Source organism: Agelaius phoeniceus, chromosome 3 (assembly GCF_051311805.1).
Source record: "Agelaius phoeniceus isolate bAgePho1 chromosome 3, bAgePho1.hap1, whole genome shotgun sequence".
NCBI classification, from domain to species: Eukaryota; Metazoa; Chordata; class Aves; order Passeriformes; family Icteridae; genus Agelaius; species Agelaius phoeniceus.
In genome coordinates, this window is record NC_135267.1 from 102,096,935 (window position 1) to 102,116,853 (window position 19,919).

General features: G+C 44.7%; 2 protein-coding genes across 10 annotated transcripts in view; one reads left to right on the plus strand and one right to left on the minus strand.

Moving 5' to 3' along the window:
• The window catches only part of SHLD1 (shieldin complex subunit 1), a 64,815-nt gene extending 48,829 nt beyond the window's left edge, over positions 1–15,986 (minus strand). The window contains exon 1 of the mRNA XM_054629361.2: positions 15,729–15,986. The gene's annotated coding sequence lies outside the window, so the exon portion shown is untranslated. The remainder of the gene's footprint in view (positions 1–15,728) is intronic.
• A 64-nt stretch (positions 15,987–16,050) lies between these two features.
• Positions 16,051–19,919, plus strand: part of GPCPD1 (glycerophosphocholine phosphodiesterase 1) — a 42,882-nt gene continuing 39,013 nt past the window's right edge. For 4 of the 9 annotated variants that reach the window (XM_077176012.1, XM_077176014.1, XM_077176013.1 and 1 more), the window contains exon 1: positions 16,459–16,829. In XM_077176012.1, the coding sequence (XP_077032127.1) occupies positions 16,661–16,829 (169 nt within the window). In that variant the 5' untranslated portion in view covers positions 16,459–16,660. Of the gene's footprint in view, positions 16,200–16,458; positions 16,830–16,966; positions 16,989–17,343; positions 17,453–19,919 lie in introns of those variants that run through there. The other 5 variants (XM_054629355.2, XM_077176018.1, XM_054629354.2 and 2 more) reach the window with 4 other exon arrangements.

Here is a 19,919-nt window from a genome sequence, read left to right on the forward strand (position 1 = left end):
CATAAACATCATGTCTATTGATGCTTCCCTTGCCCTCATAAACTCTGCACTGGTATTTGCTTAGCAATTCCCTGGCACTACTACCCGTTTCCATAGCAAAGGATGTTAAATGAGACTGTAATCACAAACTCAAGGAACTGCTGAGGACTGAAAGTCAACCAAACCACACACGAAACAGCACAAAAATGCAAAATATCCTTGGAATACCCCTACTGGGAACTCCCTGAGAGATAGTGGGAAAACATTCCCTTTAGAAATGCTGTCCTGAGTAGAGCATCCAGAGCTAAAAATGCCAGACTAGATCTGATGTCCAAAACTAACTGTCACAGGTAGGACAGGGAACAGATCACAGCCAAATCTGCCCCTTCTGCCCTTAAATGGCTCGGGAACAGCACAGGCAAGGCCAAAGAAGGGCAAGCTGCTCCTGCAGGCTGGCAGTGGTGTCTGCTCCAGAGGCCACCTAGGCAGCTGCCCTGTGCCAACAAGTGAGCAAAGGATGGACTTCCACAGCCCAAAAACTGCTGCCAGCAACTCCCTTGCACTGAAGGCTGTCCATTGATGCCCCTAGCAGCCCAAATTTGCTCTTCTCACCTAGGGTACAATCCGGGGGACAGAAATTCACCATGCAAAGATTGCTCCTTGTTCCTGTTGTCTGTCACTATCTCTGAGCAGGAAAAGCATTACCTCATTCAGGATAAGCATGGATACTGATTCATTAATTTGACTCTTTTTAGTGCTAATGGTACATTTAGGTGCCTCTGAATCATGTGAAGTGCAGTGGATTTTTACATTAGCACTAATAACAATTCCCCATCCAGTTGCCAAGGTGAAGGATTAATCTGAATTTTCCCCTTGAAAACACAGTTTTTGTGTGTTGTGTGAGCCTTTACAATTACAGATAAGGTTCAATCTGCCCAAACCATGACTAGAATACAACTGCCATCTTGTAACACATGCAGCCTCTGTAGTGCTCCAATTCCCTCCTCAAAGGCCTAGTGTGCTTTAAACTAAATTATTCCACTTCCCCTGCTCCCCACCACCCCACAAAATAATTGAGATATTGTTTACATGTTCTCTTGCTCATATAGCTTTTAGGTTGTACGTGCTGTTTTCTTTCAATATTTCTCAAGACAGTAATTTTTACTTCCCTGCCAAGAAATAACTGATCACTGATTCATCACAACGAATGCCAGAGGCTAGCAATCTGACATATTTGATATTTTTAAAAACACATTTAAATACATTTTTTGAATAATCCTTAAATACTGTGCTACATGCCTCTAGGGATGGCATTCCATTTCTGGAGGTAATACAGCTTCTCAGTTACTGCAGCCTTGAGCAGCTGTAGAACTTATTGTCACACCTCTGCACAAGCTTAAAGCAAGTACATCTGCATATGTTCTGGGCAGAATTAGGTAAAGACAGAGAGAATATGGGTTTTAATCAACACTTGGGCTTTCACACTGATTTTTAACTAGCAGGCTCACTAGCCACAAGGTTCTTCAGCTCCATCCTCCCCCTGCCCCCCATGACAACATTAGAAGTGGGCAAATGTCTGTCTGCTTGTATCTTTAGTGGATCCCCTGCTGCCAGGAGTGTTTTCATACCACAGAACTGTTCTTGCAGCTGCCCTGTGCCTGAAGAAAGGCCAGAGGGGTCACTTGGTGGTGGAACAGCATGAGAGCTGCCCAGGAGCCAGCTGGTCACCTGCTGCCATTTGGGGTTTCCTTCCTCCCACTGCATGGTCAGACCTGCAGTTACAAATCCACAGGCTCTGCCCTGAATCTTCCCACAGCAAATGCCAACAGGGAGATTGTCATCCCATGAGTATTTGGCTGCAAGGGACCTTTGGAAGTCACTCGGGATCCCATCCTCCTGGATGACGTCCAATGCTAAGTCAGGTCTGCTGTGGCTTCTGTGTCCAGCAGAATTTTGAACCCCATTCAAGGATGGAGGTTCTCCCAATCCCTCTGGTGATCTGCTCCAGGGCTGCACATTTTCCCCATGATGAAGTTTTTTCCAACATCCCAAGCCACAGTTTGTGATCTTTGTCCCAAGGAGAGTTTGGTTCTGCCATCTTTTCAGCTGCTCTTCAAGAGACTGGCGGCTACTGTCACATTTACCTCCTGGTCATGCCAGTACTTTATTGCTGGCACTAAAGATGTGACACTTCACAAAGGAGTCACCAAGAGGATCCTGCTGGAGGGTTGGGAGCACTCTTGGCACCTCTCAGCTGAAGTTGCCAGTATTTGCAAACAAGCCACGTAACATCCACGCCAGTGGGTGTGTTACACAATCATGTGCCTTGAGTCAGAGTGCCAAGGGCAAGATTCTGTGCCAGGAATCTCTAAGCAGCTGCTCCTTCAGTCCCCCTGCATCCTTCGTGAAGGGGAGGGATAGGAGATCGTATTGCCTTGAGCTCAGAGGTTCATCAAGTACCACCATGTAAACAAAAAATACAAAACGCGTAAAAAAGACAAGAAGAATCGCTGAAGGATGTTTATTTCCAGGACAAGGCTCAGCCATATTCATGGAAATCTTGTGCAAGGACATGCCAAAGGAGATTGCTGTGGAGCTAAGTCCAAACAAGCATCACAGCCAGTGTTCGGGAGGTGTCCATGTGGACATAATCAGCATCACTCAGTGCTATCCAATTTTAGTGACAGAGCTCCATTCCAGTACATTCTATGTTCAGTACAGAGGGGGAAAGGGAACCTCAGCAATATTTAAAATAAGAACAAAATAGATCACTGAAGGTGGGCAGCCTAGCTTCCCTACAAGCCAGCACCTAAGTCCTTTAGGCTCTTGTTGGAAAGCCATTGGTCCCTTATTTAGGACAAAATCACGGCAGCAAGAAGCTAAAGCTTTCCCCAGGCCAAAGCTACACATGAACACTGATCAATTCCTAGTGACAGCTGTACCTGGCTCTCCCTTCTCTTGTATGTAGAAACTGCCTCCCCAGCCCAAATCAGATGCTGGAGGCAGGGCCACAGTTCATTAATCCTTTCCAGCCCTGATGTTCCTTGAATGCCTTAGTTACTCGTTCCTGCAGAAAAAGGGGAAAATAGGTATTTGGTGAGTCCTTGACAAAGAGGTTTTAATAGGATTCAGAAAGGTTTAAACATATTCCCCATGCAGGATTGGGTTGCATTTTATGGAGAAGTCAGATTCCAAGGGTGTGTAATTCCTGCCTCCCAGAAAGCATTTGTCTCCGGCTTCCAACAAAACATTACATTGTGATTTGCAGAGGGTGAATTTTATGGGATTTTAGTGAAGTGACCTAGAAAAGGCTGTGAGGCTCCACTTATCTCTGGATACCTAAACAGGGATGGAATGCTCAGCTGTCAGATAAGAGTTTGCTTCAGTGATTCATTGATTTGCAGTGACTTAAACAAAGCTGCTTGCTTTGTGAGTCAACATTTCACAATATTTGGGTGCAGAACCTAACTCCCAACCACCCAGATGAAGTAATTTATGGATAGGAAGAGATTCTTACAAGACTGGAGTTGACTTGATACACTAATTTAAAAATGGTTTCTTTCTGTGACCTTCTAACTACAATAATCCTAATTGCACTTTGCCAGCTGAGAGGATGATGTCACAATGCTGACAAATGGGCAAAGGATGGGATGGTTTGACTGCACTACTGTGATCTTGGTAAATTAATTTCATGTCCTTGTGCCTTGTATTCCTGCTTGTGAAAGTGGAGGGAACTAAAACCTCATTTCTTTCCCAATGTGGTTATGCTGCCTGTTCAGATGATAACTTTTTAAGAGAGGACAATGCAAAGCAAAGTACAACCCATGAAGAATACTAAAGCAATAATCAATGTCATGCATTTTTTTGCAGCGGTTTGCTAAAGTGATTTGGTGGTTATAAATTGCTGTGGGTCCATGGCTAGAATTGCAGAGAACTCTGGTTTTCAGAAATGAGGCAAAATCTGCTTTTATAGGAAGAATTTACAGATAATCAGTAAGTGAAATCATCTTTTACTTCCCAAAGAAACAGATTAAATAAAATCCTGAAGTGCCTTATTTTCAGTAATGGGAAAATAAATCAAAGTGAGAGTTATTAATCTGAGACATGTAGGATTAAAACAAATTTGTGAAGACAAAAGGAAGAAACACAGAGATAGTTATAGTTTGGTTAAAACAGCAGAATTTGTGTTACCTATCACATGCCCTGAGCTGAGTTCAGCAATAAACCAGGGGCTTGGTTTGAGAAAGAGGGACCTTTTCCTTTTCCAACTCAGGTGTGTTAATAAAGAAGAATACATGTTTGCCTTGGGAATTACTTATTTTTGGCATGCTCACTAAATTTGTTTAGGTTGCCAGTTGAAGTGCTGTGGATCACATGGGAAGACTCATTACTTGTCCGGTAAGAAGGATATGAAAAGATCCATAACTGATTGATGTCAGCTTCCCCCCAATTTCCACTTCAGCAACACTTTAAACTAGGTCAGAGCATTAATTAATTTTTGTATGAAATCTCTCCTCAGCCCATCCAGCCTCCCATTGGCTAGTTAATTAAAATCAGCACCATTATTTGGCTACTACTTTGCAGCAAGAAAAAGAAAAAGCTAGTAATTATCCACTGGGGGAATAATTAATTAGGTTACTATGTGTTAATGCTCAGCAGCTCTCTTGTAGCTAGAAGCCAGAGTCCTTTCTGTCCTGCCTGGGTTTCTGGAAGGTAACTGGGTCACAGGAACATGTGCCTTGGCTTCAGCCTTCGCTGTACTTCCTTTTGACAAATCTTTGTTGAAGATAATCTCCTTAAAATACAGGCTGTTTCTTCCTGCCTCCTTGTTGGAAAGCAGCTCCCTGAGCACCTTACAAGGACCTTGGAAAAGTTTGGCTTCATGCTGGCAATGAGCTGGGCTTTCCATTCACAGAGCAGCCTCCAGAGAACCAGGCAGGGTTTCTCATGAGGCTTTGCTGGCCACCCACTGCAGGTTCCTGCACGGGTGTGCCCCAGATGCTGATTGCTCACAGGAATTATCACATCCAGGTAACACCCACAATCACACCTGGCCTGTGTGGAGTGGTAAACATCTGTGCAGCAATATTTAGGCAAGAATCCAATTCCTGTTTTGGGATAGGTCTGTGCTGCTCAACTGGCAAAGAAATCCTGATGCTCACCAGTTCTTTAGAAGAGAATCCAACGCTAATAAAACGTCACTTATATCCTGACTGGTGAATTTATACTATAAAAATGAGATTTCATGCTTTGGATGTATGAGGAAGAGCTGAAGAGATCAAACAAGATAATTGCAATGTAGTAAAATCAGAGAGACCATGGCAAACAGAGAGGTTGAACTAGGGATTAAAAGGATAGAGGTTCTCCCCTAGCTGGCCACCAGAACAATTTCCCTGCAACAGAAGGAACTTGCCTGTGTTGCACCAGAAAACTTCTGGTGTTTGAAGCTGTGCATTTTGTGCTGACAATACAGCTTTTAAAATGACAATACAGGTTTTTGTACAATACAGGTTTTAGTCCTAATACCAAGCACCATTTTCTCAGTTATTCACGTTACACTAGCAGTATCCGTAGGGATATGCCACTGTGCAGCACCTCTGAGACCGAGTGCCACAAACTTGCAAGCAAATCCTATATTTTTGTCTTTGCAAAACCTTTCCCACTGATAACTGAATCCCTAATGCCAACATTCTTTCTTCCATCTCTGTAGGGAAAATTGTTGGCAGCTTTCTTCAAGCCAGCCTTCATACCCCATGGCTCCTTTGCTATCTCTAAGATACTGCTGTTGTTAGAAGTGCCAGACATGGTGCAGTATTTTGTCTAGGAAAATAATAGAGTCATGCCCATTCTTTGCAATCTGAGTATGATAAAAGACAAATTAGACTCCTTCCAAACCCTCAGCTCTCATGAACTCTTCATCTGTCTTCCAATTTTGTCTTCCAGATTTTATCTGTATCTATCCAAAGTTTATGTGCAGTTTGTGCAAGATGCAATCACACCATGAGATAAAGAAGACACAATGATTACATACTTCAGAAGGAAAAAGCACAGCTGTAAAACATTGATTTATCCTAGATTTGTTCTCTTAACACAACAGTTGAAAGGTAATGTCTGATGTAAACAATGACAATTACTTCCTCTTGCCTTTTGAATTCTGGCAATTGCAGTAAAAGAAACTTTTTACTGCTCATAAAGTAATACATAGTAGTTTACTGCTTATAAGGTAGCTGTGTACACTGAGATATAAAGCAGTCAAACGTCAGAAAATAGAGTTAAGATGTCAAACATTCTGAATTTAAAGGGTTACACACTCATATTGGCCCTGTAGGCTTTGCTGACCTGCAATGAGGACTGGCTCCTTTCCTTCCCTCACACCAGTCTCTACAATGCTCCCAACCCTTGCCCTCCTTTAAAGAGGCATTCAGTGGAGAAATCACCAAATCATTGATGGATACAGATGCTGGATCAGGTCTTTAGCAAATAAAAAAAATCATTTCTTGGGTTGGGGACAGCTGAGTGGAGTGTAGGGGACTTATGGACATGCTTTCCAGCTAATACTTTATTCCCATGGATAATCTTCCATTGTTGAAACAGTCCCACTGAACACAGTTAAGGCAGCAGGATGAAATGCTAAGATGCAGAGTAAACAAAGCATGATATTAAAGCTATTAATGTGTACTAACAGGCAGCTAATGAAGTCAGGATGGCCATGAGTCACAAAGCTTCACTAGTTCCTGAGCTTATCAGCAAAACTGTTCTCAGTGCAAAGCCAGAGTGCCATTTTTAAATATAGCTACTGTCCATAAGCTGAGGCTGTGACCTATCTGTGACTGGGCAGCTAGAGGTGACAATGTCACCCTGGGCCTAAAGTTTCAACAGGAGCTCAGTGTTTTCTGCTCAAGTCACTCTCCCTATCCTCTCAGCTAGTGATAATTTTGCTTTATGTTTTTATCATGCTTAATTTCTTTTGCCCAGTACCCTGAGAAAAGTCAAGGTTTACTTATCTAGGCAGTGTGTTTATCTTTTCCTATTTTCCAATACATTCTGAATCCATACACTGGTTTTGGACTACATTGACAAAGGGGCAAGGCCATGGGAAAATACACCATGAGGCCATCCCATGGCCTTTGGAAGTCAGATTCCCAGCACCTGAAAGGATGCAGGATCTGCTGTCTATATTTATTCCTATTTTCATTCTACTGTGTTACAATATCTGTTTTATTATGCCACTTGTTCTTGGGGTTTTCTTACTGAGATCTGGAAAACCCATGCACCATCTTGCCCGCTTACCCTCCCAGGGTGCAGAGCAGGATCTTGGTCGTGTTGGACAGAGGGTGCACAGGCAGGACAGGAGAGGCAGAGCTCATGTGCTGCTTCTGAGGGAAAACCTGCTGCACAAAATTAGTCTTTAAAACACACAAGTGGGAAAGAGATGCTGACAAAATGTTTTCTACTCCAAAATCTGTAATATTTAATTTTAAAACATTTTGTGAAAGGTGCTGGAGCTCAGTTGATAAATATAAAAACCATCTCTGAGTGGTGAAGGAGTTTGGTGCATCAGTTGGAAAAACAAGATATCTTTGTTTTATTTCTATAGTAGTTTGAAAAATACTTTCCTTGTTGAAACAAAAAGGGTTTTCCGAATACTTATTTTTGTAGAAACATCTGCTGTGGGGGAAGTTATTTGACCAAAAAAAAAAAACCTCTTTATTTATATTAGAAAGCTCTAAAAGTCTGGAGCATGTTGCAAAACAAAGCAAAGACAAATAAACAGGAAATAAGTGACCGAGTAGTCACAACATATTAAGGTCAGTTCCCATTGCTTTGGATTTAAGTTGTACTCTTTCCCAATGTGTATTTTTTTCAAGGAATTTTCTCTCTTTTTTCCTTTTTTTTTTTTTTTTTTGTGACTCCTTTTCCTTTCCTGCTGTAATTGAATTATTCCCTTTGGTTCTCTAGAGGGTTTGAAAACAAACTTTTATTTCTACTTCACACTGGGTGTGACAATGCCTATGCACAAGTCACAAACTGCACTGAAGAATATGTCAGACCTTGGTTCATTCACTGTCTTTTCAATCACTTTGATTTGATTCAACCTGATCTTTGGTGTGCCTCAGGATCCTTTGCAGAAGATCCATTGGATAAAGGAATTGGAAAGATCACCTAACAGTTTGTTGAGACAAGGCAGTCTTCTGCCTCAGAATCAGCCTGCTCCATTCAAAATCCTTCCAGTAATTCCCATCCCTGAGATTTTGCAGGTAGCTCATTCACCCATTATCTAGAAGAGTCCTCATTTCAGGCAGCATCTAAGAATCTCCACAGATTTTGATTGCATGCAAACAGTCCTGAGATCTGCTAAAAAAGAGGTTTCTGCTCTTGGATCCTCAGTATTCACTAGTCTGAAAGACATTATTGTGGCTTTTCAGTATTTGAAGGAGGCTTGTAAGAAACATGGAGAGAGATCTTTTACCAGGGCCTGAAATAACAGGGCACAGGGTGATGGTTCTCAGCTAAAGGAGGGTGGGTTTAGATTGGACATCAAGAATTAGTGAGGCACTGGAACAAGCTGCCCAGAGAGGTTGTGGGTGCCCGTCCCTGGAAGGGTTCAAGGCCAAATTGGATGGAGCTCTGAGAACCCTGATCTAGTGCAAGGTGCCCCTGCCCATGGCAGGATGAGATGGTCTTCAAAGGCCCTTTCTAACACAAACCATTCTGTGATCTTTAAAGCTTCCTTCCAACCCAAACCATTCTGTGATTCTAGTTCCAGTGAACAAGGGTGAATGTTTAGTCTCCAAAAAAAGTCCTTTGCATTTCTTATCCTTTTACACCAATTGTGTTCTGAGCCCACAGGATACTGGAACTCTGGTTTAACAATGTTAAAAACTGGTTCACTTCTTGAGGGCTGTAACTATCTGTGGATCAATACTTTGAATGAAAACAGCAGAAATAATTACTGCTGCATCTTCTTCTAGAAGAGAGCAGGAAAACACCAGGCATGCCATTAACACAGATAATTCCTGTGCTGATTTTACTCCTCCATGCTACCCATTCATCTATACTTTAGAAATGTGAAAGTTCTGTTTAGTGCCTAACTGGCCATAGTTCAATACTATCAGAATTTAGAGGCAAAAACTATTTCACCTTGGGAGTAGGTGAGTGCTGTTTCTGGGGCAGCCTGTCTCTGTAACCCAGTCTGAGCCCAAGGCAATTGCTAACAAAATTGCTGAGTGCCTCAGATCACGTCCCTCCCAACCAGAGAAGTTTTTTTGGCAGCCCGGAGAACTACAAGGTGCAACAAAAAGATACTTTCTGCCACCTCAAAACTGTGCCCCCTTTCCAGCCAGTAGCACTCCCAGGGAACCTGCTGTGTTCTGTGCTGCTCTGGGTTCAGGATAACCCTGAACAGCCTGGGACTGCAGCACTGCTCCTCCTCACCAGCAGCCTTCCCCCTGGACTCTTTTAATCATTATTTCACCCCATGCCTCAGCAGAGTCAGGTCCATGGAGGAAGAGCTGCAATACAGCACAGAGGTTTTGCCCATGTGCAGTTTTTCCAGCAAAACGCAGTTTCCCTGGATTGTGAGCAGCAGCTGAGCTTTGCAGCTGCAATCTCACTGGCAGAGCTGCCAGCTGCACCAGGACAGAGGCTCACACACTTCAGTTAATCAGTCATTTATCTGTCTGGGGCATGTCTGTGCTTTATCTGTGCTGCCCATGCACACAGGCTTGGGACCAGGCCAGTACTCCAGCACACTTGGATGCCTTTTGCTCCCATGGCTCAGAGCAGCTGGGCAGGATTTTCAGTGCTTTTCTGTGGGGCTTTTTTCCCACATAAAAGAATGTTCACATCAGCCAACAGGCTGGCTTTGAGTTCTCACTACCTCACACCAGTTACAGCTTAGGCTTTGCAGCTCTTATTTTGCTGCCTTTGGTCCTGGTACTCTTTTTTTTTTTTTGTTTGTCAGTATATCCATTGAACACTCCAATAGATTTTGCAGTGTTCCAGGAGTTTATCTATACTTGTCTGCAGTGAACCTGATAAACCAGTTTTTGCTGTCACACAAATGCTATGCATTGTTCAGCTGCACAATGTGTCTTTTATCACTGATCTTGCATTTTCATGGGGGTTGCTCTTAACTTTTAAGGCTTTGACTAAAAGGTAAATGGCAAACTTGTGAACAGCTTCACATGGAGAACTGTCAGACTCAGCAAAGGATGCTGACATCTTTAAAGTTACATATGCCTGTATCTATCCTCAGAAGTTTGAAAATGAGAGTTCTTTCTTCTTCCCAGCAAGAAGAATAAGAGTCAGAATTACTCGAAAAGTTGTCTTAGCTTGTGTCTTATTAACCTTATTAAAAATTTTTAAAAAATTAAGTTTTTTGGTATTTCCAGAGCTGTGGGCAGAATAGGAATGCTTTGTTTACAAAAGTTACTGGCTAAGCACAACAGAGAGAGCTAAGAATACAGAGTAAGTGTAAAGTAAATGTTCTCACATTTCCCCTCACAAGTCCACTTTGAGGTGGCTCACCCTCTGTTTTAAACATAAATTGATCAATCTGCTTGAGCTGCTCTTTGTCACAACAAGCAGTTCCCTAAAAGCTACGGACAGCTCAGCTTCTGCCTGCTGATGTCCCTATTTAAACCAAGACGGCTCCAACATTCATCCAACCTGACTTTGAATTCTTTCAGCCCACTGACTCAACCCAGAACTAACCTCATTAAAAACCAACCAACCAACCAACAACAAAACAAAACAGAACCCTAAGCAAAACCCCCCACTTTCTGACTGAGAACTGTCCTAGTTCAGTGAAAGTTTAGACAAGGGCCAAGAGAGAGTACCAAGGGCAGGTAGGAGTGCAGGAGGAGGTGTAGCAGAGCCAAAATGCTGCAGCCAGATGTTAGGCTGGCTTAAGGCAGGGACAGCCTCAAGTTCTCCTCAGGCTGACCTTTGCTCCCAAGAAAGAAACTCTCTGATGTGTCTGCAGTTCCAGGCACAACAGCACAGTAAACCTCGGGTGCTGCAGTAAACATAGGAATTGTTACTGTTTAATAACCATAAAAAGGAAGATATTTCATTCCACTTTTAAGGATGTTCATGTCAATACCTGAAACTTAAACCACATTTCTCTGTCATTAGGGGTATGTGTGGCAGATGGAGGAGAACTGCAAATGATGGAGGACAGGAAAAGCTAACATTTCCCCCCACTTAGATTTGTCCCATTTGCTTTCTCCATATTGGTATATTCAGTAGAGACACACTTCAAGAAATGTTGAGTCTGAAAGTACAACAGACAATAAGTAGCAAATTTCAGCCCCTTTGGGCCCTTTGGTGTTCACACAGGTCACTGAGAACATGATTTTCCTTCTCCCCTGCAAAACAAGCACCACCACACCACAAACCCCACATTGCAGCTACTCCTTACCTGCAGAATTCAAAGGAAGCACTTACATCACTACTATCATTATCTGTCAGAGCATAAAGGTCAGCCTCACATTTCATTTAAAACACAAACATGACCTTTGGAATGGGATTTTAAATGACAGCAGAGTCAAACTTTCCTGCTGTCATAGGAAGCTCTGTCTCTCCTTATCTTAAGGTGTTCCTCCCTGTTCTAGAGATAAAAGAAAAGGAATAAACAAAGCAGTATCTGTGTCATATTCCATAACTGCTCTTCATTTTCTGACCACTGTCATTGTTTCTTACACAGTGAAATGGGTGCTGCTGGGAAAACTAGCACAGGAGCACAAATCCAGAGATAAAAGATGGAGATAGTAACAAAAGAAGATTTTTGTGCAAGAACTCGAGAGAATGGCATGGCACATAAACAGAGCTAGGAGTTCACAGAAACCACACACACATTCATATTTACAAATGAATGTAAATATTTGTATTAGTATTAAGTTATGGATATAACCTCAGTTTTATGTTTATATACAAAAAACCTGAGTATAAAACTTATTCTAGCTGTATTAAAACCTAAAAAGTTTCCCATTTGCAATTGACTTTGCCAGTTTAAATGTGGTTCTGTGACTGAGTGGTACTTGAATCTTTCACGTGTTTCACAAACAAACCCACCACCACCAAAACCAAACAAAAACAAGCCCAAACAAAAAAAGATCCAACATCAAACAAAAACATTCACAAAACCAAACCCCCCCAAGTTATATATGTTTCATTTCAGAAACTATAAACCAGCTCAGATCAAGAAGCAAATTGTGCTGGAACCCTCAAAACTAAATCATAGCATGTCTCATTTCAAATCAAAATTTAATGCCTGCAATATTCTATTGGCACTTGGGTTTTTTTTTTTAAAACTTTTTGTTGTAACATTGTCTATCACCAATGCCAAATTATACATAATAATTAACAGTGTTTGAAAGTGACTGAATTTTTGATAGAAGAAAGTGAAACTCTTCTTTTTTCTGCTATAAATTTGATTATTGTTAATAATAGCCATAAGAGGGTTTCATCTTATATTTATGATACTTTATACTTGATACTTTGTTATTTTATATTTAGTGATTCTCTCATAGCCCACCTTGCAAAGCTCTAGAGAACATGACAAAAACATTAATTCTCACTGAAGGATGTCTTAGCCTTCCTTTCCACATAAAAATTGGGACTGGGAGGACCAGAGGGAGGGTAGAGAAGAAGAATCAAAATTGAGGGAAAAGCCCCTAAGCAATCCAAAAATCAATATCCCAGTCATAGAATGGTTTTGGCCATGAGCCTTTCCAAGGACAGGGCATCCACAGCTTCCCGCAGCATCCAGTATCTTGCTAACCTCCAGGTAAAGAATTCCCTCCTAACATTTTGTCTGAATCTCCCCTCTTTCAGTTTCAAACCATTCTACCATCACAAAATGCCCTCATAAAAATCCCTCTCCAGCTATCATTGTAGCCTCTTTTGAGGCTCTGAAGTCCCTAAAGGGACTCCAAAGTCTTCTTGGAACCTTCTTTTCTCCAGGCTGAGTAACTCCGGCTCCCTTACCCTGTCTCCATAGCAGATGTGCTCCAGACTTCTGAGCATCTTCAGAGCCTGCTCTGGACTTGTTCCAGGGGACACCAGAGCTGGCCACAGCACTGCAGGTGGGGTCACCAGAGCAGAGTCACCTTCCTCAGCCTGCTGGCCTCCCTGTTTTTGATGACAAACTGCTGACTTGTCCACAGAGAAAAATGCATTATTCTGTACTACAGTAAACATTACAGAAAAAATGCCATTGTGCAATGGGCAATTTTTCTCATCATTCTCCATGAGACTGAGAGGCTTTTGCCATGCTGTCAGCATGGCTCTTTCTTGCTATTATTTCATATCCCTTAGCATCACTTTTCTTTAGTGCCCATAAACCGTCCAGATTTCCCATTAGGTAGTGATACAGCAATATTCTCAGTGCCAGAGAAAAGGTCAGAAGTGTACTTTCAACCATAAGTGACTCTACAAAAGATCAAAGAACATTAATTTGACACTGCATGCCTAATGCTGTGCCTTCATTTGCACAGTTTTAGCAGCTATTTTTATTCCCAATTACCCACCAGACCCAGAACAAGTGCAGAAAGATCAAGTGCAGTAAAATGAGGAGTGAAAATCATCTGTATATGCAGCTTTCATCAGCTGTGAGCACTGGTGTCAGTAAAACCAGATCACTGGAACTGAATGCAGGCTGTGAAAGAGGAAGCACAGCTGTAATTTGATGTTCACAATCTTTATAGCTACTTGTAGTATCAATGAAGCTTGATTATAGGCTGAATCTATAATTCTGGCAGCTGAAGGAAATATTCCATTGCCTACAGAAAAGGACATAAACCCTTGAAGGCCTTTCCTAGTGCCTTTTTAGTATGGGTTTGCCAGTGTATTGTAAACCTATTTCCTGCACTTGGGCAAGTATTTGTCTCATTATTTATAAAGATCATTGCAGTCCCATTGGGCTCCACATCTCAGCCAGTGCAGCCTCAAGGCTGCTTTGATATTCCACCTACAGTACACAACACCTCCAAGCAGCTTCATTCCACCTTGTCATGACAGGGAACGAGATACAGTGAGAGGGCAGAGTCCCCAAGGACCTCCAGCATCTTCCTTTGGCTCTTCCACTCCTGCTCAGGGACTTCAGCACTACATTGTCACTGCCAGAAAAAAGACAGAACATTTTACCCTCTGGTTAAGTATTTAGCAATTCTCATTCACCTTGTTAAATTTTTATTCAATAAGAAAACATGTTTTCCAACAGGTGCACACATGGTTTAAATAGGGTTTGTGCTTGGGCACCAGAAACACATCCCGTAACCTTGTCTTTCTGGAGCTCTTTGGGACTTGTGCAAACAGCACCTCAATTCAATGAAGGTTTTATAATATAAAAACTCCATTTCTCTAGTTCCATTTCTTTTTTTTTTCTGTATAGAAAAAGGAAAGCAGATCATCAACCTTAACTTTTTAAGCTCTATAAACTGATCCACATGCTCTAATTACTGCACGGTTTTATATTCTCTTAAAGACGAGCTGAGACTTGTCTGCTGCAGCATGGCAAAGTATGAGTTTATCTGACTCAACCATATGGAAGCAACTTCTTAGGGTGGAAAAAAGAAAGTGTGCTGGTAAGTTTAATTAAATGTAGACTTTTCTTAAGTCAACATAAACCAGTATTGTCCATCCCACACTTTTCCTACTTCCTCCACACTGGTGCACATCTTTAATAAAATGAACACGAGTATTTCTTGAATTCATTAAAGGTCTAAATTGTAATTTTTAGCTACAGTGAATTATGGAATGAAATGCAATATTAGTTTGACAAAATGAAGTCTTTTTTTTAAAAATTAACACTAGAGCTGAATAAAACCAAGTGCTACTTTTCTAGTTTTTAACCAAAAAAATTAATGGTACAATTTTATAATACTTCTGGCATGACATTAAATTTTTGAAAAGTTTAACACAGCAAACCATGCTTGGAAGTGGTCAATTCTATTCCTGCTTTACAACAAATCTTAAAAACAGGGAAGAGAAAACAGGTAGACAATTGCTTTTCTACACACTGTTTTCTCCGAAGTTTCTTTATCCTCTTTCTTCCCTCAGTAGTGAATACACGTGGAGAAGTGATGGCTCCTAACATTTTCCTAAATACCGAGGGTTTGTAATTAGAGTAGTTCACATCTGTGTTTAACAAGGAAACCACTTTCCACCAGCCTTCACTCCTCCTTACCCAGAGGAATTCCTCTTATCTTTTTCACTTAAAAATGAGCTGCTTTCAGCTATAATTTCTTTTTATTGCATGCTTCCCCCTACCTTTCTTTCCATGAAGCTTGAAACACTAACACAAAGACCTCAGCAGTTTGGACGCATTACACACGTCTCTAATATTAACATTAGTTTTGCCTACAACAGCCAGTGGAACGTCACAAATTACTTATAAACACAGCTAGATCTGCAGGGCAGGAAGAAATGGAAGATAGTCCTCTATTCAAATGGCAGATTGAGGGACAACACTCACTAGCATTCCTGTAACAGCACTAACTCCCAACACAGGATAAATCGCTTCTCTGCACACAAAAGCTCACAGGGACAGATGGCCACTATCAAAACAAGCGAAATCAAAGGCCCTTGAGGAAAGCCAGAGCGTCTGCCCCTTTATACCACCAAAAAAAACCAAAACAAAATAAAAAAACCCATCGTGTCCTTGGTGCCACAGGCTTACAGTCAGCTTCAACCATGGTAAATCTTTAGGAAGCAGAACTCCCCATCCTTAGGGCAACCCTTACCCTCACGGGCTGGGTACGGAGGACGCAAACTGAGGTGAGGGTGACCTCAAAGAGCGTGAGGATGACAGCAGAAGCCTGACTCGCCTCAGCAAAGCCACTCTCCTACCGCCACCATCCCAGGGCCGCTCTCCGACCCCCCGGCGCCACCGTCCCAGCGCTCCCTCAGCGCCGAGGCTTTCAAGGGAACGGCGCGCGCCCCTCCCGCCCCGCCCGCCCGGCTCTGATTGGCTGCGGCGGGAGGGGCGGGGCCGGGCCGCAGAGTGACGCGTCAGCCGGGCGGGTCACGTGGCCGCACCCTCCCGGTGCGCTCGGGGGCAGCAGAATCCGGCTGCCGGCCCCACCGCCCCCTGCCCTGCCTTGCTCTGCTTCCCCCGCGCTGTCAGCGGCCCCGCCAGCACCAACAGGAGCCCGGCCAGGGGCGCTCGCTGCCCCGCAGCAAGGGGTGGGCAGCCGACTGCAGTGCTCGGCCAGGTCAGTGTACGCCGCCAGCCGAGGGGATGTGGGGCTAGCGGGAGTGCTGTAGGGGGGTGTAGTGTCGATGGCGGCGAGGGGTGGTCGGTGCGCGCTCCTGTGCAGGTCTTGGAGGTTGGAGGAGGTCGGGTCGCGCTGCGGTGCCGGGAGAGCGCTGGGGGAGCGGCGCCGCGCTTTCAGAGGAAGGTATGGGGGGCATGGCGCGGGGAAGCGGTGGTGCTTGGCCTGCGGGAGAGGCGGGTAGGGCAGAGCTCCCCCGCCGTGTGCAGGCGGCCGTAAGCCGCCCCCGAACCCCCCGTGCCTCTCGGAGCCCCCCTGCGCCTGCCCCCGCTCCGCGCACTCCCCACGCCGCCCTCAGCCCCGCCCCGGGCCCGCGGCTGTCGAGGAACGGGCCCGCCCCCCGGCTCTTCCCGCGCTCCCATTGGCGGCGGCGGGGCGGGCGGGGCCGCGGCCGCGGTCACATGTTGGCGGGGGGCAGCTGGAACCGGTTGGGGCCGCGCCGCCCCCTCCCCACCCCCGTCAGCGGCCCCGGGCGGCGGCCCTGGCAGGAGGGGCGGGGAGCCCGGGCTTTGTCGTCCGCAACCCCGCACAAAGCGACCGGGGACTTGGAGCGCCGCTCCGCTCCGCCAGGTCAGTCGGCGCTGCTGGCCGCGTGTGGCAGTGGGACCGCGCGGTGGCGGAGGGGGCGGTCGGCGCGGCTGAGCAGGGTCTGTTCGAGCTTGTGCGGAGAGGGCGCTGAGGGAGCGCTGTGTTATCTGAGAGGACGTGCGGGAGGAGCACCTCGTCCGGGTACCGGGACGTCTCCTCGGGTTCCTGAGAGGCGGGAAGAGCGCGGTTCCATGCGCCCGGGGGCGCCCACGGCGCTGCCCGGCCCGGGGCTGGGTGCTGTGCCGGGAGGGCTGCGGGCGCATCGCGCTGTCCGGCCGGGCTCTGGCTGACACCCGGTGGGAGCGCGGGGCCTGCGGCTCTGTTTGTTTACGTCGCCGCCTAAAGCCCTGGCCCGGGGCGGTCTCGCCGCTGCGGCATTATGCAAGCGGCCGGGCCGGGGCGGGCCCGGGGACGTGGCGCGCCGCCTCCCGGCCGGGCTCCCGCCGCGGGCGGTGCCGTGCAGGGCGCCCGGAGCCCGCGGTCCGTGTCCGGGCTGAGCACGCTGCAGCGCCGCTGGGCTCTGCCGGGCGTGGGGCTGTGCGCTGTGCTGCTCTTTGTCTCGGCTCTGCGCTAGAGGAACACAGCGGTGGTGCTGCCGGCTCCAGGTTTGATGATATTGATCGCATAGGAGCTGGTGAGGCAGCTCTAGATAAGGCGGAACTTAAAAAATTAATTTTTTGTCTGTACCCTAACCAGGCACAGATTCTTTCTTCCGTTTTTCTCTTTTTCTTTTTTCCTTTAAGTTAATGGCATGTTTGTATTAATGTTTTAATTTGTCAGAGCACACAGTGTTAGATGGAGGTTAACCTTCAACATATTTTAAGTGTTAATGGTAGGGTGAAATAGTTGATAAGTGGAATTATTTTTATCATATATATTTCCATTCTAGCACTGCTTCCTATAAAATAACTATGTAAGATGTTAAATAGGAGATTGTCATTGATTTTGAATAGACGCTGGTAGCCCAAGCTGCCATGTAATTAGTCTTTCAGTAAAGCATGCATCCTCTCAACAGAATGGATCCAGGCTCTGGAAACCTGTTAAAAAAGTGGTTTGTTGAGAGCTGTGGGGAGCATTATACATGTTATTTGTCCAAGTCATTCCTAAGTGAGGAGTGTTAGTGTGATCACAGAGAGCTAAATTACTCCCTGCCTAAGATCTTGTCAGCTGAACATTAATAATAAGCAACAGTTCACAAAAGAGGAATCAGACTGGTGCTGCTCTGTCTCACTTACAAACGTGCCCCAGCTGTTTCCTGTCTGCTTCAAGAACTTCACCCAACTGCTGTGGCATAGCTGAGGCGGAAGGGTCTGTCACATGGACAGGTATTTGCCAAATGCTGAAACAATTAACTTATTGTAACTTAAAACAAAGCAGATACCTTGTGGGTGAGCAGAGGGAACCACGGCTGATGTGGCCCCTCACATGGGGAGCTAAATTGATGCTGAAAATGCAATCCTCAAAATATTTTTCTCACTTGGTGTGTATTAGTGTGATGCAATTTCAGAGGTGTCACTTGGGTTTTCTAAATGTCAGCATAAGGCTGTTGGTAAAATTTCAGCCTTTGAATCAAAACAGCATGTCTGAATCCTCTGTGCAAGTTTGTTTGCTGTCCAGTGTTAGCACTGCAATGCAGAAGGAGAGACCTGCTGAGTTTGTCCTTGCTCCTGCAGTCAAGGTGCAGTGAGGGGAAGAGGAGGGGGCAGGAAGAACCCTCTTTGTTGTTTGGTTGAACATGAAGGAGTTAATGCTGTAATGCTGTTTCTAAAAATTTGCTCTCAGTTGTTAAAGGGAATGCCCTGACAAATATATCCTCTGACGCTGTTCTAAGACCCAGGTGTCGTCAGCTACTGTTACATAATTTTCTTGCATGTCTAATTTGTTGCTTTAGACGTATTCTGTAATATGTGATACCTCATTAGGACCAACCACAAGCAACACAATCTGTTCATCATACTACAAGGTTAACCAGATACCACTTGGTATCTTTGGAATATCACAGTGTGTGACTTAGGCTTGTGTCCCTTTGTTCAGCACAGCAGTAGATCTGATGTGTGGTGGATTTTCTATTGTTGTGTGTAGCACATCTTTTAAGAAGGTAAAATCTGAGCACAGTACCTTTTCCAGCAGTGTTGGGCTGTGTTCAATTCATGGTTCATGAGGGAGGCTGTAATGGGTGCTCTGTGTCAGCCCCAGTGCTGTCAGTGTGTTCTCCCAGCTGTCAGATGACTTGGCTGGGGCTGTGGCACCTTTCCCCTGCTTCAGCCTGGAGTTGGACTCTCCTGGGTGTTGATGCAGCTCATGAATCTCTTCTCTTAAGGTGGAAAGTGTCAGTGCAAAATTATAAAAATAAAACCAAAAATACTCCAGCCTTCTAGTCCTTGCTGATTTTATCTTTATATGCAATAAATGGAGAGATATGTTGAAATAATTGGGCATGTTTACTTTTAGGATTGTGCACTTCCAGGCGTGTGCACCAGGATCTGTGATGAAATGTGTGCTAGCATTATGAAAGAGCCTGTTTGTGCTCAGAAGGTGCTCGTGGGTTGATCTTGGCTGTGTGCCAGTTGCCCACCAAGCAGCTCTGTCACTCCTTTCCTCAGGGAGAAAAAGGTGGAAAAAGCCTCAGGGGTCAAGGTAGAGGCAGTTAATACAGCAAAAATAATTTCTGGAGAAGCAAGGGGAAACAGAAGATTTTATTCTGTTTCACCATTAGGGAAGCGGGGCTTCCATATGGATAGGAGCTGCTCTGGAAGACAAAGGTCTTAAATGACAAATCCTCTCCTTTCTTTTAGCTTTTTTTTTTTTCCCTTCTTTTTTTTTTTTTTGTTTTTTTTTAATGTATGAATCTCTGAGCTGATGTCATATGACCAGGAATGTCCCTTTGGTCAGTTTGGTCACCTGTCCTGGCTGTGTCTCCTCCCAGGATGTTGCCCACCCACAGCCTCCTGGTGATAGTGGGGAATGTTGGAGAGACAGCACTGATGCTGTGTGAGCACAGCTGAAACTCTTCGTGTTATCCACACCTTTCTAGCTGCCAGTACAAAGCACAGCTCTGTCAGGGCTGTTGTA